General features: G+C 60.0%; 1 protein-coding gene across 2 annotated transcripts; it reads left to right on the top strand.

The window, feature by feature from the left end:
• The first annotated feature begins 367 nt into the window (after positions 1-367).
• ARSA (arylsulfatase A) lies at positions 368-3929 on the top strand. Of its 2 annotated transcripts, none has more exons than XM_080811956.1 (9): positions 368-534; positions 1192-1444; positions 1635-1875; positions 1993-2211; positions 2286-2455; positions 2743-2867; positions 2960-3087; positions 3301-3403; positions 3495-3929. In XM_080811956.1, exons 2-9 carry the CDS (start codon positions 1227-1229, stop codon positions 3812-3814), a joined length of 1524 nt encoding a protein of 507 aa, XP_080668082.1. In that variant the 5' UTR covers positions 368-534; positions 1192-1226; the 3' UTR covers positions 3815-3929. The 2 variants fall into 2 exon arrangements, with proteins under 2 accessions (XP_080668082.1, XP_080668083.1); XM_080811957.1 differs by having other exon boundaries at positions 390-564.
• Positions 3930-13959: the final 10030 nt, after the last annotated feature.

Raw genomic sequence — 13959 nt, forward strand, 5'->3', positions numbered from 1 at the left:
GGGAAAAGCCGTCGGCGGGCTCCACCGCTTGGCTCCGCGCGGCTCATCCAGCGGTGCCCACACCCCCCCCGCGCTCAGGGCCTTTCCAAGAGCACCGAGTATCCCAGCCCGAGGCGTGGGGGCCCCGCCCGACCCCGCGCGCCGCTCCAGCCGGGCCGCTCCAGCCCCGCCAACGGCCTCGGGGCGCGAAGGGGGCCGAGCGCAAGCAGCCCCGCGCCCCGCGCCCCGCGCCCGGCGCCCAGCGCCCCCAAGCGCAACACCGACCCAGTCCCGGCCCAAGCAGGCCCCGCCCCCTCGAGGCCCCGCCCCCTCGAGCCCCGCCCCGGCCCGCCGCGCGCGGAGGGTCACGGGACCGCAGGGCGGGGACGGGGGCGGGGCGGGGCCGAGGCGGAAGCGCCCGCGGAGGGCACCGCTGTCCGCTGTCGGGACCCGCCCCTCCTCGGCCCGGTACTGGCCTCGTCCAGCCGCGCCGGACCCGGGGTCAGTGTCATGTGACTTCTGTCCCTGACCACGAGCCTGAGCCGCAGCCTTTAGGTGAAGAGGGTCAGATCGCCCGAGAGTCAGGTGTCCTGGTCCCCGGGGGTCTCCAGGGAGTTATATCCCAGGCTACGGTCTCCTGGGTTCTGTTGGGGTCAGGGGTCTCCGGAGGTCCGCTGGGACTTCAGGAAGGGGTTGTCTGGGTCGGGGAGTATTTGGATCTGGGGCCTCAAGAAGGGGGTAGTGCCTGGGTCTGGTGTCTCGGGGGAGAGGGAGTGCCTGGGGTCTCAGAGGAGGATAGTGCCTGGATTTGGGGTCTCAGGGGAGAGGTAGTGCCTGAGTCTGGGGGTCTCGGGGGAAAGGTAGTGCCCGGGTCTGGGGGTCTCCGGGGAGAGGTGGTGCCTGGATCTGGGGTCTCCGGGGAGAGGTAGAGTCTGGATCTGGGGGTCTCAGGGGAGAGGTGGTGCCTGGATCTGGGGGTCTCAGGGGAGGTAGTGTCTGGATCTGGGGTCTCCGGGGAGAGGTAGCGCCTGGATCTGGGGGTCTCGGGGGTGAGGTAGCACCTGGGTCTGGGGTCTCAGGAGAGGTAGCGTCTGGCTTTGGGGTTTCCGGGGAGAGGTGGTATCTGGATTTGGGGTCTCAGAGGAAGATAGTGCTTGGATCTGGGGTCTCTGGGGTAGAGCGTGCTGGAGCCAGTTTACTTTCTCTCCCAAGGGTCTCTTGTGACAGTCCCGTCCTTGCTGTGTGCCATGGTGGCGCTGTGGGCTCTTGCTCTGGCCTTGGCCATAGGCCTGGCCACTGCTGGCCCACCTAACATCATGCTGATCTTTGCTGATGACCTGGGCTATGGGGACCTGGGCTCCTATGGGCACCCCAGCTCCACCACCCCCAACCTGGACCAGCTGGCCGCAGGCGGGCTGCGCTTCACCGATTTCTATGTGCCCACTTCTCTGTGCACACCCTCCCGGTAAGTGAGGGGGCAGGGAGCCCATCCCGCATCTCCCAGATTCACTCTGGGCTCCAGCCGGGGGCGCAGAGGGCTCTGTCTCTTTGGAGAAGCTCACATTTCTCTGTCGTCCTCCCCTCTCATCCCTCCTCCGTGTGTCCACTTCACCCTAAGTTTCCCTCTGTCTCACGGACTCTGACTTGCCCTGTAGGGCTGCGCTCCTGACCGGCCGACTCCCAGTCCGGATGGGCCTGTACCCTGGAGTTCTGGAGCCCAGCTCCCGAGGGGGCCTGCCTCTGGAGGAGGTGACCCTGGCTGAGGTCCTGGGTGCCCGAGGCTACCTCACAGGGATAGCTGGCAAGTGGCACCTTGGGGTGGGGCCTGAGGGGGCCTTTCTGCCCCCCCACCAGGGCTTCCATCGGTTCCTGGGCATCCCGTACTCCCACGACCAGGTAGGAACCTCCAGGGCCCTCAACCACCCTCCTCCCCACCCCCCGCCAGTCCCCTTCCCCTTGACCCCTTGAGCCCCACCCCACAGCCCAGACTCCTGAATGGACCTGCTCCGCCAGGGCCCTTGCCAGAACCTGACCTGCTTTCCGCCGTCCACCCCCTGTGATGGCAGCTGTGACCAGGGCCTGGTCCCTATCCCGCTGTTGGCCAACCTGTCCGTGGAAGCACAGCCCCCCTGGCTACCTGGACTGGAGGCCCGCTACGTGGCTTTCGCCCGTGACCTCATGGCTGACGCCCAGCGCCAGGGCCGGCCATTTTTCCTGTACTACGCCTCTCACGTGAGTGACCGTGGCCTTGTCCCCTGAGCTGCCCTTGACTCCTAGCCTGCGCTGACTCCTGTCTCCACCCACAGCACACCCACTACCCCCAGTTCAGCGGGCAGAGCTTCTCCGGGCACTCGGGCCGGGGGCCATTTGGGGACTCCCTGATGGAGCTGGACGCAGCTGTGGGGGCCCTGATGACAGCCGTGGGGGACCTGGGGCTGCTCGGAGAGACGCTGGTTATCTTCACTGCAGACAACGGGTTTGCTGTGGCAGGGGGTGGGGACGTGCTGGCTGACGCCTCACCACCGGGTCCCTGGGGCCTCCCCATCCTGACCACTGGCTGAGGACGTATGGCTAAGGGTGTCCGAGGGGATGCTGGCTGTGTTACGGTGACCCATGGGGCATGTGGGAGGCTGGGGGCCACAGGTGTGTGGAGGCACTGATCTAGGACACAGAGGGGACGGGTGTGTGCTGGCCACTTCTGTGCACAGCATGGAACTCTGGGGTCACCCTGAGCACCACTGACAGCTTCCTTGTATGTCGCAGGCCTGAGACCATGAGGATGTCCCATGGCGGCTGCTCTGGCCCTCTTCGTTGTGGAAAGGGAACCACCTTTGAGGGGGGTGTCCGAGAGCCTGCCTTGGCCTTCTGGCCAGGCCACATCGCTCCTGGTCAGTCCGCAGGCCCTCTCCTCACAAACCCTCGGCCCCGCCTCCCCAACCTCGATGGCCAGTGGAGTGATCACACAGCCTTCTGCCTCCAGGGGTGACCCATGAGCTGGCCAGCTCCCTGGACCTGCTGCCCACCCTGGCGACGCTGACAGGGGCTCCACTGCCCAACGTCACGTTGGATGGTGTTGACCTCAGCCCCCTGCTGCTGGGCACAGGCAAGGTAAGGCTCACGACCCTGGGACCCTGGCTGTCCCGCTCCAGCCCAGAGAGCCTCTGTTGACCGGCATCCAGATGGGGCTGCCAGTGGGTTTCTTGGGTGGGTAAGGAGCAGCTCCATGTCCAGGGCCTGACACAAGGCCGATGGCTCCAGGCAGATGCACATGAGCGCTGGGGGCCCCCCTGCCCACCCTGTGATCCCTGACTTTGCCCCCAGAGCCCTCGGCAGTCTCTCTTCTTCTACTCGGCTTACCCAGACGAGGTCCATGGGGTCTTTGCTGTGCGGAGTGGGAAATACAAAGCTCACTTCTTCACCCAGGGTAATTTCCTCTCCCCCAGCCCCGCTGACCCCCTCGCAGCCCCAGAGCCCAGCCCCTCTTGCCCCTTGCCCAGACGTGCCCCCCTCTCCAGGCTCCATCCACAGCGACACCACACCGGACCCCGCCTGCCATGCCTCTAACCCGCTGACTGCCCACGAGCCCCCGCTGCTCTTTGACCTGTCTGAGGACCCTGGTGAGAACTACAACCTTCTGGGAGGCATGGCTGAGGTCGCCCCAGAGGCGATGCAGGCGCTGAAGCAACTCCAGCTACTCAAGGCCCAGTTCGATTCCTCGGTGACCTTCAGCCCCAGCCAGATGGCCCGTGGAGAGGACCCTGCCCTGCAGATCTGCTGTCAGCCTGGCTGCACCCCACGGCCTTCCTGCTGCCACTGCCCAGAGCCCCAGGCCTGAGAGTGTGGGCAGGCCCGCCCAGGGCGCCTCCCCCACCCAGGATGGTTGGTGGCAGCAATGTGGGTGTGCGGAGGGGCTCTGTACCCAGTAACCTAATAACACCATCTGATACTCACAGGCGTGGGAATTCATCTGATCCTTATGATGACCCCCGAGGTAGGTGCTGTTCTGCCTGTGTTACAAATGAGGAAGCAGGCGTGGAGAGATTCAGCAACTTGTCTGAGGCCGCCCGGCTGTTAAGAGGTCGGGCTGGGACCTGAACCCAAGCACCCTGGCTCTGGGAGCTGCCCACCGCCGTTGTGATTGTCTGTGTCAGTGCAAGCTGGGTTCCTGAGTGTGCGCGTGTCCCCTCCCGGAAGCCATAGTAAGTGCTGTTGCGTGCCAGGAGCAGGGTGGGGTGGGTGTGAGGGCAAGGTGGACAGAGACCTTCAAGTTGCCAAGCACCCGTGAGCCCCAGGTGTTCCCTGACAGACCATGCCGGGAGGCACCAGGACGGGGGCGGTGGGGGGTGGGGGGGCAGGCTCTTATCAGAAACCCGTCTGAGGGGCTGAGGGTGGATGACGATTTGCACATTCCAGGTGGGGGTAAGGGGAGATAAGCTCCTGAGATAGCTCCCCCAGACCCTGCCGCTGTCCCTTTCAGAGCTCTGCATTTGCCACCTCCCCAGACATCCCCCCGGCTTTCCCACCCAGCAGACGAAGGCGTGGCTCAGGGTTGGTTCCATCCCTGCTCCACACTCTGCGGGCTGCCCTCAGTGCTCAGAATTAAGTTCAAGCTCCTTAGAGGCCCTATATCCTCTGAGGCCTTCCCCACTGCCCTCCCGACAGCCCTCGGCTCCGGTGTGCTGGCTCGGCCGTCCTCTGGTGGGGCTGGTGTGCTCTCTGCAGAGGGGACTCTGACCACCCACCTGTACCCACGTGAGCGAAGTGTAGACCTTGCAGTCACCTCGTGTGTGCACGCGCGTGACAGGTGCACACGGGTCCCCATGCTCCCTCCCGGCCGGCTGGACAAGAAGAGCTTGTCTGGGTGCTTGAGGGCAGTATCCACGTCCTGCTAATAGACCCTCGCTTTCCCAGTGTTGGGCAGGAGGCATGGCTTCTCCGGGACCCAGTCTGAGCCAGTCACAATTCCATCCAGTGACTGGTCCCAGAATGCCACAGGACTAAGTCCTGGTCCATGAAAGGCCAGTCGCTGTCCGCCAGGTTCCCTGCAGCGTTCTTTCTTGGGGCAGTGAGGGTGCGGGGCTCCCACTGCCCCGAACAGACAGCCTGCAGCTGCTAAACCCATGTCCCCAGCCACCTAGCTCCAGAGCTCACGATATAATAAACACCACCTGCTTAAGCCACTGCTGGGGGTTTATCTGTCACTTTCAGACCAAAGAAGTCTTGCTGGAGTGGGACACGGGATGCACGGCAACCGTGTCCACAGGCGGTCCGGGAGCTGCGCTGTTCATGCCCCAGATCCTGCTGTATCTTGGGGCTGCCCCCCCAGGGCAGTGCTTTCCCTGGGGACCCTTGCAGCCAGTGATGCTGGTTAGGAGGGCCCAGATGAGCTGGGCGTGCTCTCCTGCAGGCTGCCCCTTCTCTGCTGGTGGGACACAGTCACCTCAAGGGGCCTTGGTTCCAGAGGGAGGACGGAGGATCTGGAGCAGGCCCACTGTCTGTGCGTGACCTCCAGACCCCCACGTGCTCAGCGAGAGCCACACCAGCGCTAACACCCATGCAGGCAGGGGCCGCTCCGGGCCCGCCACCCACCCGGCTGAAGTTCGCTCAGCACAGAGGGCTGTGCCTGACGCTGAGGCCCAGATCACCAGAGGGGCCCCTCCCTGTTCCCGGGGCACTTCTTGTCTAGCAAAGGGTATGGGCATCAGCCCTGAGATCTCTGAAAGGTGGGATTCGGGCACAGTAGGGCCCCTTCCTCCTGGGTGGGGGTGGGGAACGTGTGGCTATGGCCTGAGAAGGGACACTAGGGGTACAAATGTTCCTAGCTTGACTGGAGGCTGGAAACAGTGCGTACGTATGTACAAAGCAGTAAAGATACACACTTGGGTTGTCGCGTGTGTATTGTATACTTGAAGAGAAATGAGAATTTCGCGCTAAGTACCACAAAGGAAGAGTGTGGGTCCTTTAGAAGCATAACCGCGGGGGGAGTGGGGATGCAGGTCACTGAGCACGTCAGGGACGTTGTCGGCTGAGAGTGGAGCAGCTATGTCGAGACCCACCCGCCTCAGCCAAGGTTTGGGGAGAAGCAGACTGTCATCCTCCCAGCCCCCTTGTGGTCTTGCTGGGATGGTTGTTTTGTTTTGTTTAAGATTTTATTTATTTATTTGACAGACAGAGATCATAAGTAGGCAGAGAGGCAGGCAGAGAGAGAGGAAGCAGGCTTCCCGCTGAGCAGAGAGCCCGATGCGGGGCTCGACCCCAGGACCCCAGAACCATGACCTGAGCGGAAGGCGGAGGCTCAACCCACTGAGCCGCCCAGGCGCCCCTTGCTGGGATGGTTTTGCGGCAGAAATGCTTGTCTCAGCGTTCCAGCTGCTCCCCATCCAGTCACGTGCGCACACTTGCAGACACACACACATGCGTGCGGAGAGACGCATATTAGCACACACGTGTGAGCGCACACACACTCATGGTGGCCCCGAATGCTGTCTGCGGTGTCCCTGCCCCTCCCTTCTTTGCTGCTGTTGATTTAAAAAAGCAGCCCCTTTCCCTGTGAGCGTAAGAGTCACCATTCACCAGACCGGTAGCTTTCCATTCCTCCGGAGCGACGTCCTCCGGCAGCCGGGTCTCCTCTGGAAGGGGCTCTCCGCGCTTGCAATGGACAGAACAAACACAGCGGGGCTGCGGTGTCCCTCCGGGTGCGTTGGGAAGGAAGAGGCGACGTCCGGAGCAGCGGGAGTAGCGGCAGGCGGGCCGCACCTGCTGAGGACCCCTCCCCCCACCACCCCCACCTTGCGCACCTGCTCACCTGTCCCCCAAGTGACCAGAAGGGGGAGCAAAGGGGATGTTTTCACGGACTAAAGCTTAAATTTGCCTCTAGCCTGAATGTTTTCACTTACAAAAGCACGTGTGCTTGGTAGAACAGCCCGGGCGACGCCTGCAATCCCAGCCCGGGTTCTCCGTGCTCCTGTAGACCCCGTCACCACAGCACCAGCGCAGGTGCAGCCTCTCCTTGCCGCACCCTGACACCGCCTCTCCGGGGTCTGATGTGTCCAGCCACCTTGACCCCTGGCCGGGTGCAGGGGTGAGCCACAAAAGAGACGCCTCCCTGTCAGCCTCCTCAGCTCCTGTGCGTGAAGTTCCCTGTGAACAGTCGCAGCCACGGGGGCCAAGGCGTGACGGCCCCTCCCCACAGCGCGGCACAAACGGTATTGTGCTAGCAGCCCGACACCCCCCACAGCAAGGAGGGAGAGCTGAGTCTCTCTCTCCAGGTGGTCTCAGAAGAAAGGGAGGAAGAGGGGTCTGGGGTGCCCTCCGAGCTGACAGGCAGCTAGGGCCCTAGAGAGAGCAGTTGTGGGAGGGTGGCCTGGCCCCGGACTCCCCAGCAGGCGTGGAAACATCTCATCACTTTGCAAACACTGGAACCCCAGGGGGCTGGAGCCTGCCCTGCCCAGGAATACCCAATTCCCAGTGAGACCTAGAGGGAGGGGCCGTCGGTCTCAGGTGGCCGTCACCCAGATGTGGATCTCCAGGTGGGGGAGGGGGGCCCACAGAACAGAAGGGGCTTCTTCTCACAGCAGAGCTGGGCCAGATGGGGGCAGGAGTGGCTGCCCATCGACTCTCGAGGGAGCCACTGACCCTCTGGGGCACACTTGTCACGCCTTCTCTTCCGCCCTAGGAGTCCTCAGCACCCTCCCACTCAATTTCCTTTGGTTAGAGACAGGGGCACCTGTGTGACTCCGTCGGTTAAGCGTCAGGACCCCGGGGTCCTGGGATCGAGCCCCACATCAGGCTTCCGCTCAGCCGGAAGTCTGCTTCTCCCTCTGCCCTCTGTCTGCTTGTGCCCTCTCAGTCTCTCCAGCAAATAAATTAATAAAATTTTTTAAAAAGTTATACCGATTATATTTGATTTCATATCTGTATCTATATATATATACACACACATACACGTACACACACACACATACATACATACATACATATATATCAACCTAAGAAAACTTTTTTAAGTTATCTAGAGTCAGTTTTTGATTTGGTTGTGATCACAAAATACAGTTACAGAAGGAAATTAAGTACTAACCCCACACTCCGAATACCAGCAAACGTGGACTAGCGGGGAGAGGAATGGTCCCTGCCAGAAGGCTCCGTGGAATGTGCTGTTTGGGGTGGACATTAGGCACAGTCCTGGGGGTCCGCCTGTGCCGGTCCTGCCACCCTTGGGGGGGTGTACGCCTGGGGGAGGAGTCATGTCTGAACAGCATGACCTCCTCCTCTGTAACCCTGTTGGACAAGTCGCCTACCCTGAGCTACCTCCCCACGTGAGCCGCACAGGCCAGTCCCTACGTGGAGTCCCACGGAAGGACAAGGCGGGGTCCCGGTGACCGGTGGTGCTGAGCCCCCTCCTCTGCTCCCCTTCCCAGGAGCCTCCTCCGTGCCCCTCCGCTGACCACAGGTACAGGCCGACCTCATGCAGGACCCCCCCCCCAAGGAGTGCAGGCGGGTCGTGCCGTCCAGGGTCAACATGTTCTGTGTAGGTGAAGGCCAAGGAGTGGCGAGGCCCACCGGGCACTGAGTGGGGTTCCGGGTCCTGGGGGCTTTGCACAGGGCCGGCACCAGATGCCCCACATGCCAGGGGCCAACCGCCCCAAATCTGTGCAAAGGAAATAAATAATAAAATCCAGGTTCCCCTTTTTGCCATCAACTCAAACGGTGGTTGAGACAACTTTTAGGTAGATTGTTTAGTCTTCGCCTCTGCCGAGCTCTGTGCGTACAAGGACTGGATCCGCAGGGCCGAGGGAGCAGGACTCAGTACGGCTGACTTTGAGTTCGGTGGGTGCTCCCTCAGGATGGGCATCTGGGCGTCAGGCAGGACCTGTCTGCGGGCTTGTACACCACTTCTGTAGAACAGGACCCGGGCGGTGGGGGTGGGGACGCAAGCAGGGAGAGCTCCCGTGCTGTGTCGACTCCTGTCCTTCACACCTGCACGGTTCCCAGCACACCCATCCACACCCGCAAACCAGCCAGCTCACTGTGGTGGTTTCCACGCTGAGGAGCCTGGGACCCAGCTCTGCTCAGCACCGAGGCTGTTCCCTCATAGCCTCTCTTCAGGGGGGACCGCTTACTTCCGCATCCTAGGGGGCAGCCTTGGATCCCTGCTTGGGGGGTGCAGGAGGGTCTTCCCGCATGCTCCCTGGTCATGGGTTTTGCCCTCGGGGCCTCTCCTGAGGAGGTCAGAAACACGGCTTGGCTTTCAAGGATCCGAAGTTGGGGACAGGACTGCTGGCCCCAGCTGTGGCTGGATGACCCTCAGAGGGCTTCTTCACTCTGCTCTCAACCCACCTATGAGCGGCTCTGAAGGGCAGAAGGTGCACACTCCCGGGGCAGCCCCCACCTACGGGGGCCAGGAGCCAGCAGGCAAATGTTCCCGTTCCTCATCTTCCCTGTGATGGTTAAGGGAGCCTCGAGTTTGGCCTTCCGCACTGGTGTCTCCTCCGCCACTGCCTCTCCTACACACGCCTCACTGCAGCACCCTGTGGGTCTTCTGCACGACCCGCAGCCTGGCCGTCCGCCCTTGCCGCTCCTCGCCGGGAGGCTGCGCACAGTGCTGAGCACAGGGATAGTGGCGCTCAGGACAAAGGCCAAGCACCCAGGTCACAGGACCTCAAGGAGGAGCCGCTTGTCCTCCCAGAAGCCCTCCAGCAGCCACAACTGCTTGACTCCTCCCGCCCCGTCTGATCTAGACCCACCTCCTCGGGGTCTTCTCTTAGAGCCGAAAGCTTTGAGTCACACCTGTTCCATGGTCTAGTGTTGAAGTATTTTCATTGACATCCAAAGAGAATGGTGTTCTCTACATGTAGAATACAGAATCCAGTGTGTATAATAATAAGCTTACTAAGTTGATTTCCGGGTCTATTTTTTCCTCCTTTTTCTGGCTGTTTTGTTTCAAACATTTCTGATCATGCGTTTGTTGGTCTGTGTTTCAGAACTAGAGACTCAGGTGTGAAGGCCATCTTCCATCGCACGCCGCTCACGTCACAGTGCACGGGCTGCTTTGCTTTAATCTTCTTGCCTTAAATTCTTCATTGGGTCCCCCGATCTCTCTCTGGTTGCAAACAAAATACAATAAAAACCCATATACAGAAAGGAGACTGGAAAAAAAAATACACCAAAATATCAGCAGGAGTTGTCTTTGAGTTGATATAAGAACTTTTTTTTTTACCTTCCATTTTCTGCCCCTCCCAAAATCTCCACAATGACCATGGGCTCTTTATAATGGAAAAGTAATAACTTTAAAAAGAGAAATTCCATTTTGTATAGTGTTTATGAGAATGGTGATGAGCACCAACTTGCCCGAGCTCTGCTTTCAGCCTGTCCAGAGGGCAAGTTTGTGCAGGTCTCACCAGAGTCCTAAGACGGGTACTTTTATTGTGGTCAAATAACCTTTTTTTGCTTGCAGTTAAATAATGCAATTTTTTTTATTCTTGGTTTTTCTGGGGATGTTTCTATTTGCATTTGGGGGTTCTCTAATGAGCACCTACAATACTTGGAAGGATGAAGACATGTTCGCACGGGAGCACAACTGGGGAACAGAGGCCACCTTCTCCATGCTCACTCCTTTTCGACACCTATTCTCTAGCATAGGGCCTGCATATTTCCCCATAATAGCATAACTATTTTCCGTATTACTTTTTTTCATTCTGTCCAATATTTCAATTAAGTAAATATACCTTTAGTTGGTCAAAATTTGGATTATTTTTATGCTTTCAATATTTTAAACAAGAATGTGTATAGAGGTTTTAATTCAGGATGCTCTCCTTAGCCAGGTCTCCAGAGGTCGGAGTCCTGATACTAGAAGCTTGCTCACGTCCATGGGGGGTTGGCAGGCATCAATACGTGTGCCCAAGCCCTGCACTGAGCTCCAGAGGGAGAGCAGCAGCTGCACCCCTGCTCTCTCGGGCTCGTCTCCCACAGCCTCTGCCAGGGTTAGGGTTACCCAACTCCCAGGCTCCAGCACCCCAGCAACCGGGAGGAGGATAGACCACCCAGCAACACGCAGAGGACAGCGGCTGTCCATGGGGAGCTCAGAGGTTCTGGGGCAGAAATGGGGTGGAGGGAGGGGGTTCTTGAGAGGGGGCAGGGACAAGCCGACCCAGTGGGGAGCCACTGCGGGGAGCCACTGTGGAGTTTAAGTGCCCGAGAGAGTCAGTTATCATATGGTTTCTCTTACTTGGAGAGCATAAGGAATAACACGGAGGACATGGGGAGATGGACAGGAGAAGGGAGTTGGGGGAAATCGGAGGGGAGACGAAGCATGAGAGACTGTGGACTCTGAGGAACAAACTGGGGGTTTGGAGGGGAAGGAGGTGGGGGGTTGGGTGAGTCTGCTGGTGGGTTTTAAGGAGGGCACGGATTGCATGGAGCACTGGGTGTGGTGCATAAACAATGACTCCTGGAACACTGAAAAAATTTTAATTAAAAAAAAAAAAAAAGAGGGAGTACCTGCTCAAGTTTCTGTTTAAAAACTCCTCTGGCTGGAGGGCCAGGTGGGTTCTTGGACGTGGGGGGCAAGTGGGTTCTCGGACGCAGGCTGAGGCCGGGCGCCTGGAGGAGGCTTTTGATGCCCAAAGACGTAGGAGGAAAATCAAGGTGGTTTGATGGGGGGGGGGGGTGTGAAGGGGTAGACTTAGGAGTGACAGGGTAGGGGTGGAGGTGGCAGCAATGGGGATCTAGGGCAACCCCAGTCGAGGCGCCGGAGAAGAAACCGGAAAACCCAGAGCATCGCCAAACGGGAGCAGGCAGGGAAGGCTCACGTGCGTCTGAAACGTCGTGGCCCCTCAGAGCCGCTCAGGCCCTCTGCACCTCAGGGCTCACAGCAGCGTCATTACAGTCTTGAAACTTTGCAAAGCACAGGCCCCCTGACTGGTGGAAGGAGTGGCCTGGAGGTCAGCGGGGGTTGGTGAGTTGACCTGAGCCAGGAAGCCGGGGAGGACCCAGGATGGAGCGGGGATGGGGTCTGCAAGACAGCCGAGCTGGAGGAAACCCTGGGATCCAAGGAGCAGTGGGAAAGGGGACGAGAGGGAGGCACAAGAAAGGTCAAAGAGGTGGAAGGAAGGTGGGCTGTAGGGGAAGGGTCCTACTGAGAGGGAGCTGTTCCAGGGAAAGGGTGCAGGGGCCTGTCCAACCGCTGAGCCGAAGGGCCAGCCACGGGGAAATGTTAATGATGCAGAGAACCCGGGGGAGCCGGGGGAGCCGGAGGAGCTGAGGTGGGGGTGTGAGCAGGCGTGTGGTGACTTCCCGAGACGGATGAGGACGGTGGGACGGCGTGGAGAACTGCGGCCCGACGGCGGCGGCCAAGCAGAGGCAGCTGGTGGGCGCTGGGTCCCCACGGTGACACAGCAGAGGGGTCCGAGGCCCATACTCCCTGCCAGGCGCAGAGGGGTGCACGTCTCAAACAGACACATCGAGGGCTCTCTGCCTCCTTCCAGCTTTAGTCAGCAGGAAAGTCTTCATAGACATTCTGCTTTGTGTTCTGGACAGCAGACTTGGAAGGTTCCGGTGTGCCGGCTTACCAGCTGCGCGTCCACTGAGACTGGTCCGGGTGTCCGTTCTGCTGCTGCGGCTGCCCACGTGCCAAAGGACTGGGGCATTTATCGACTCGATTTGAGGAGAGGCATGTGATTTTTATAGACAGTGGTTTTAAATTCATATGTAGTGAATCTGTCTTTTTGCTCACATTTCATAACCTTTACCTGTGGTCTTCCCAGGGCTGCACTGGTCCCGGGCTCCGCGGTGAGGACCCAGAAAGGCCCACAGAAAGGCCTTGCCCACCACGCTGACCTCAGCACCCGAGAGCCGGGGCTCCCCTGGGGCCCCAGGGCCAGGAAAGCCTGTTCTGTTAGTCCCTAAAACCACCTAGAGGCATCGGGAAAAACAGCCACATCCTCTCTTCTGGCTTTCTGTGGAGAATCTTTTAAACTCCAATTTTAAGATCTGAGCAGACCAACCCCTTCTTTCTCACTCACACGCGTGCATAAACACCCATGAGCACCCGCACACACTGATCTGAGCCCGACCGGCTCCCCAGCCCTTCCGGAAGGAACACACCGAGTGTGACCACGGCCCCTCCTCTCTGGCCTCAGTGCCCCTGCTGAGATGCACGCAGATCAAGTACATCTTGGGACAACCCCCAGGGAGCCTGTGGCATGACCTCGGAGAGCACCACAGGGCTGAATCTTCTCACGGTTCCAACACAGGCACGGGCAGCTCCTGGACCCCCCAGCCCCCGAGCTGGGCCCCCCCCCAGAAACAGCCAGTGTCACACCAAGCAGAGTTTATTGAGGCGCTAGACTGCAGGGAGTGTTTGCAGCGGCAAAGCGGACGCTGGTGTGGCCAGGGCCGGGGCGCGCACCCCCTCCTAGCATCTGCGGGCTCGGGGTTAGCATCCAGAGCTACCTCTGATCTCGCCCAGGGCTCTTCTGGGGAGCCCTTCCCTGCTTCCCCCGAGCTGCATGTGGGGCAGTATGGGGGCGTCCCTCTCTTTGTCCCTGTGGTCAAGGATGGGGTAATCCTTTGAGATTCACTATAAAAATTAAAATTCCTTTATAAATCACAGGGGAGGGGCAGGAGGGGATGGCCTGGGAGCCTGGTGCCACCAGTCACCTAGAGTCTCGCCTTCCTCTACGACCCTCCCAGTTCTGACCCCAAGTAAAGAGCAGAGGGCGAGGGTTTGCAGGCACAGAGAGGGGCAGAGACAGAAACAAGGAGATAGGAGATCAAGGGGCGGAAGAGGGTGACACAGAGAGAAAGAACGGATCGGAGGGAAAGTGGAGAGGACTCCTCTCTCCCGCGGCCCCTGGGGAGCACGGAGGAAACTCCCCGACATCAGTTCCCACGTGCCCCCAATCCAGTTCTTGCCAAAGCCGCGGCGGCTTCTGGAGAGGCGCCCAGCCCCGGCGGCCCCTGCAGCAGGAGGGCGGCGGGCGG

This window comes from Martes martes (assembly GCF_963455335.1).
Source record: "Martes martes genome assembly, chromosome: 8".
Taxonomy (NCBI): Eukaryota; Metazoa; Chordata; class Mammalia; order Carnivora; family Mustelidae; genus Martes; species Martes martes.

Bases quoted from the DNA above. Each gene is read 5' to 3' on its own strand.
- ARSA (XM_080811956.1), top strand. From the start codon at position 1,227: ATGGTGGCGCTGTGGGCTCTTGCTCTGGCCTTGGCCATAGGCCTGGCC. The intron at 1,876-1,992 runs GTAGGAACCTCC...CTGCTCCGCCAG, and splicing joins TCCCGTACTCCCACGACCAG to GGCCCTTGCCAGAACCTGAC. The intron at 3,088-3,300 runs GTAAGGCTCACG...CTTTGCCCCCAG, and splicing joins TGCTGCTGGGCACAGGCAAG to AGCCCTCGGCAGTCTCTCTT.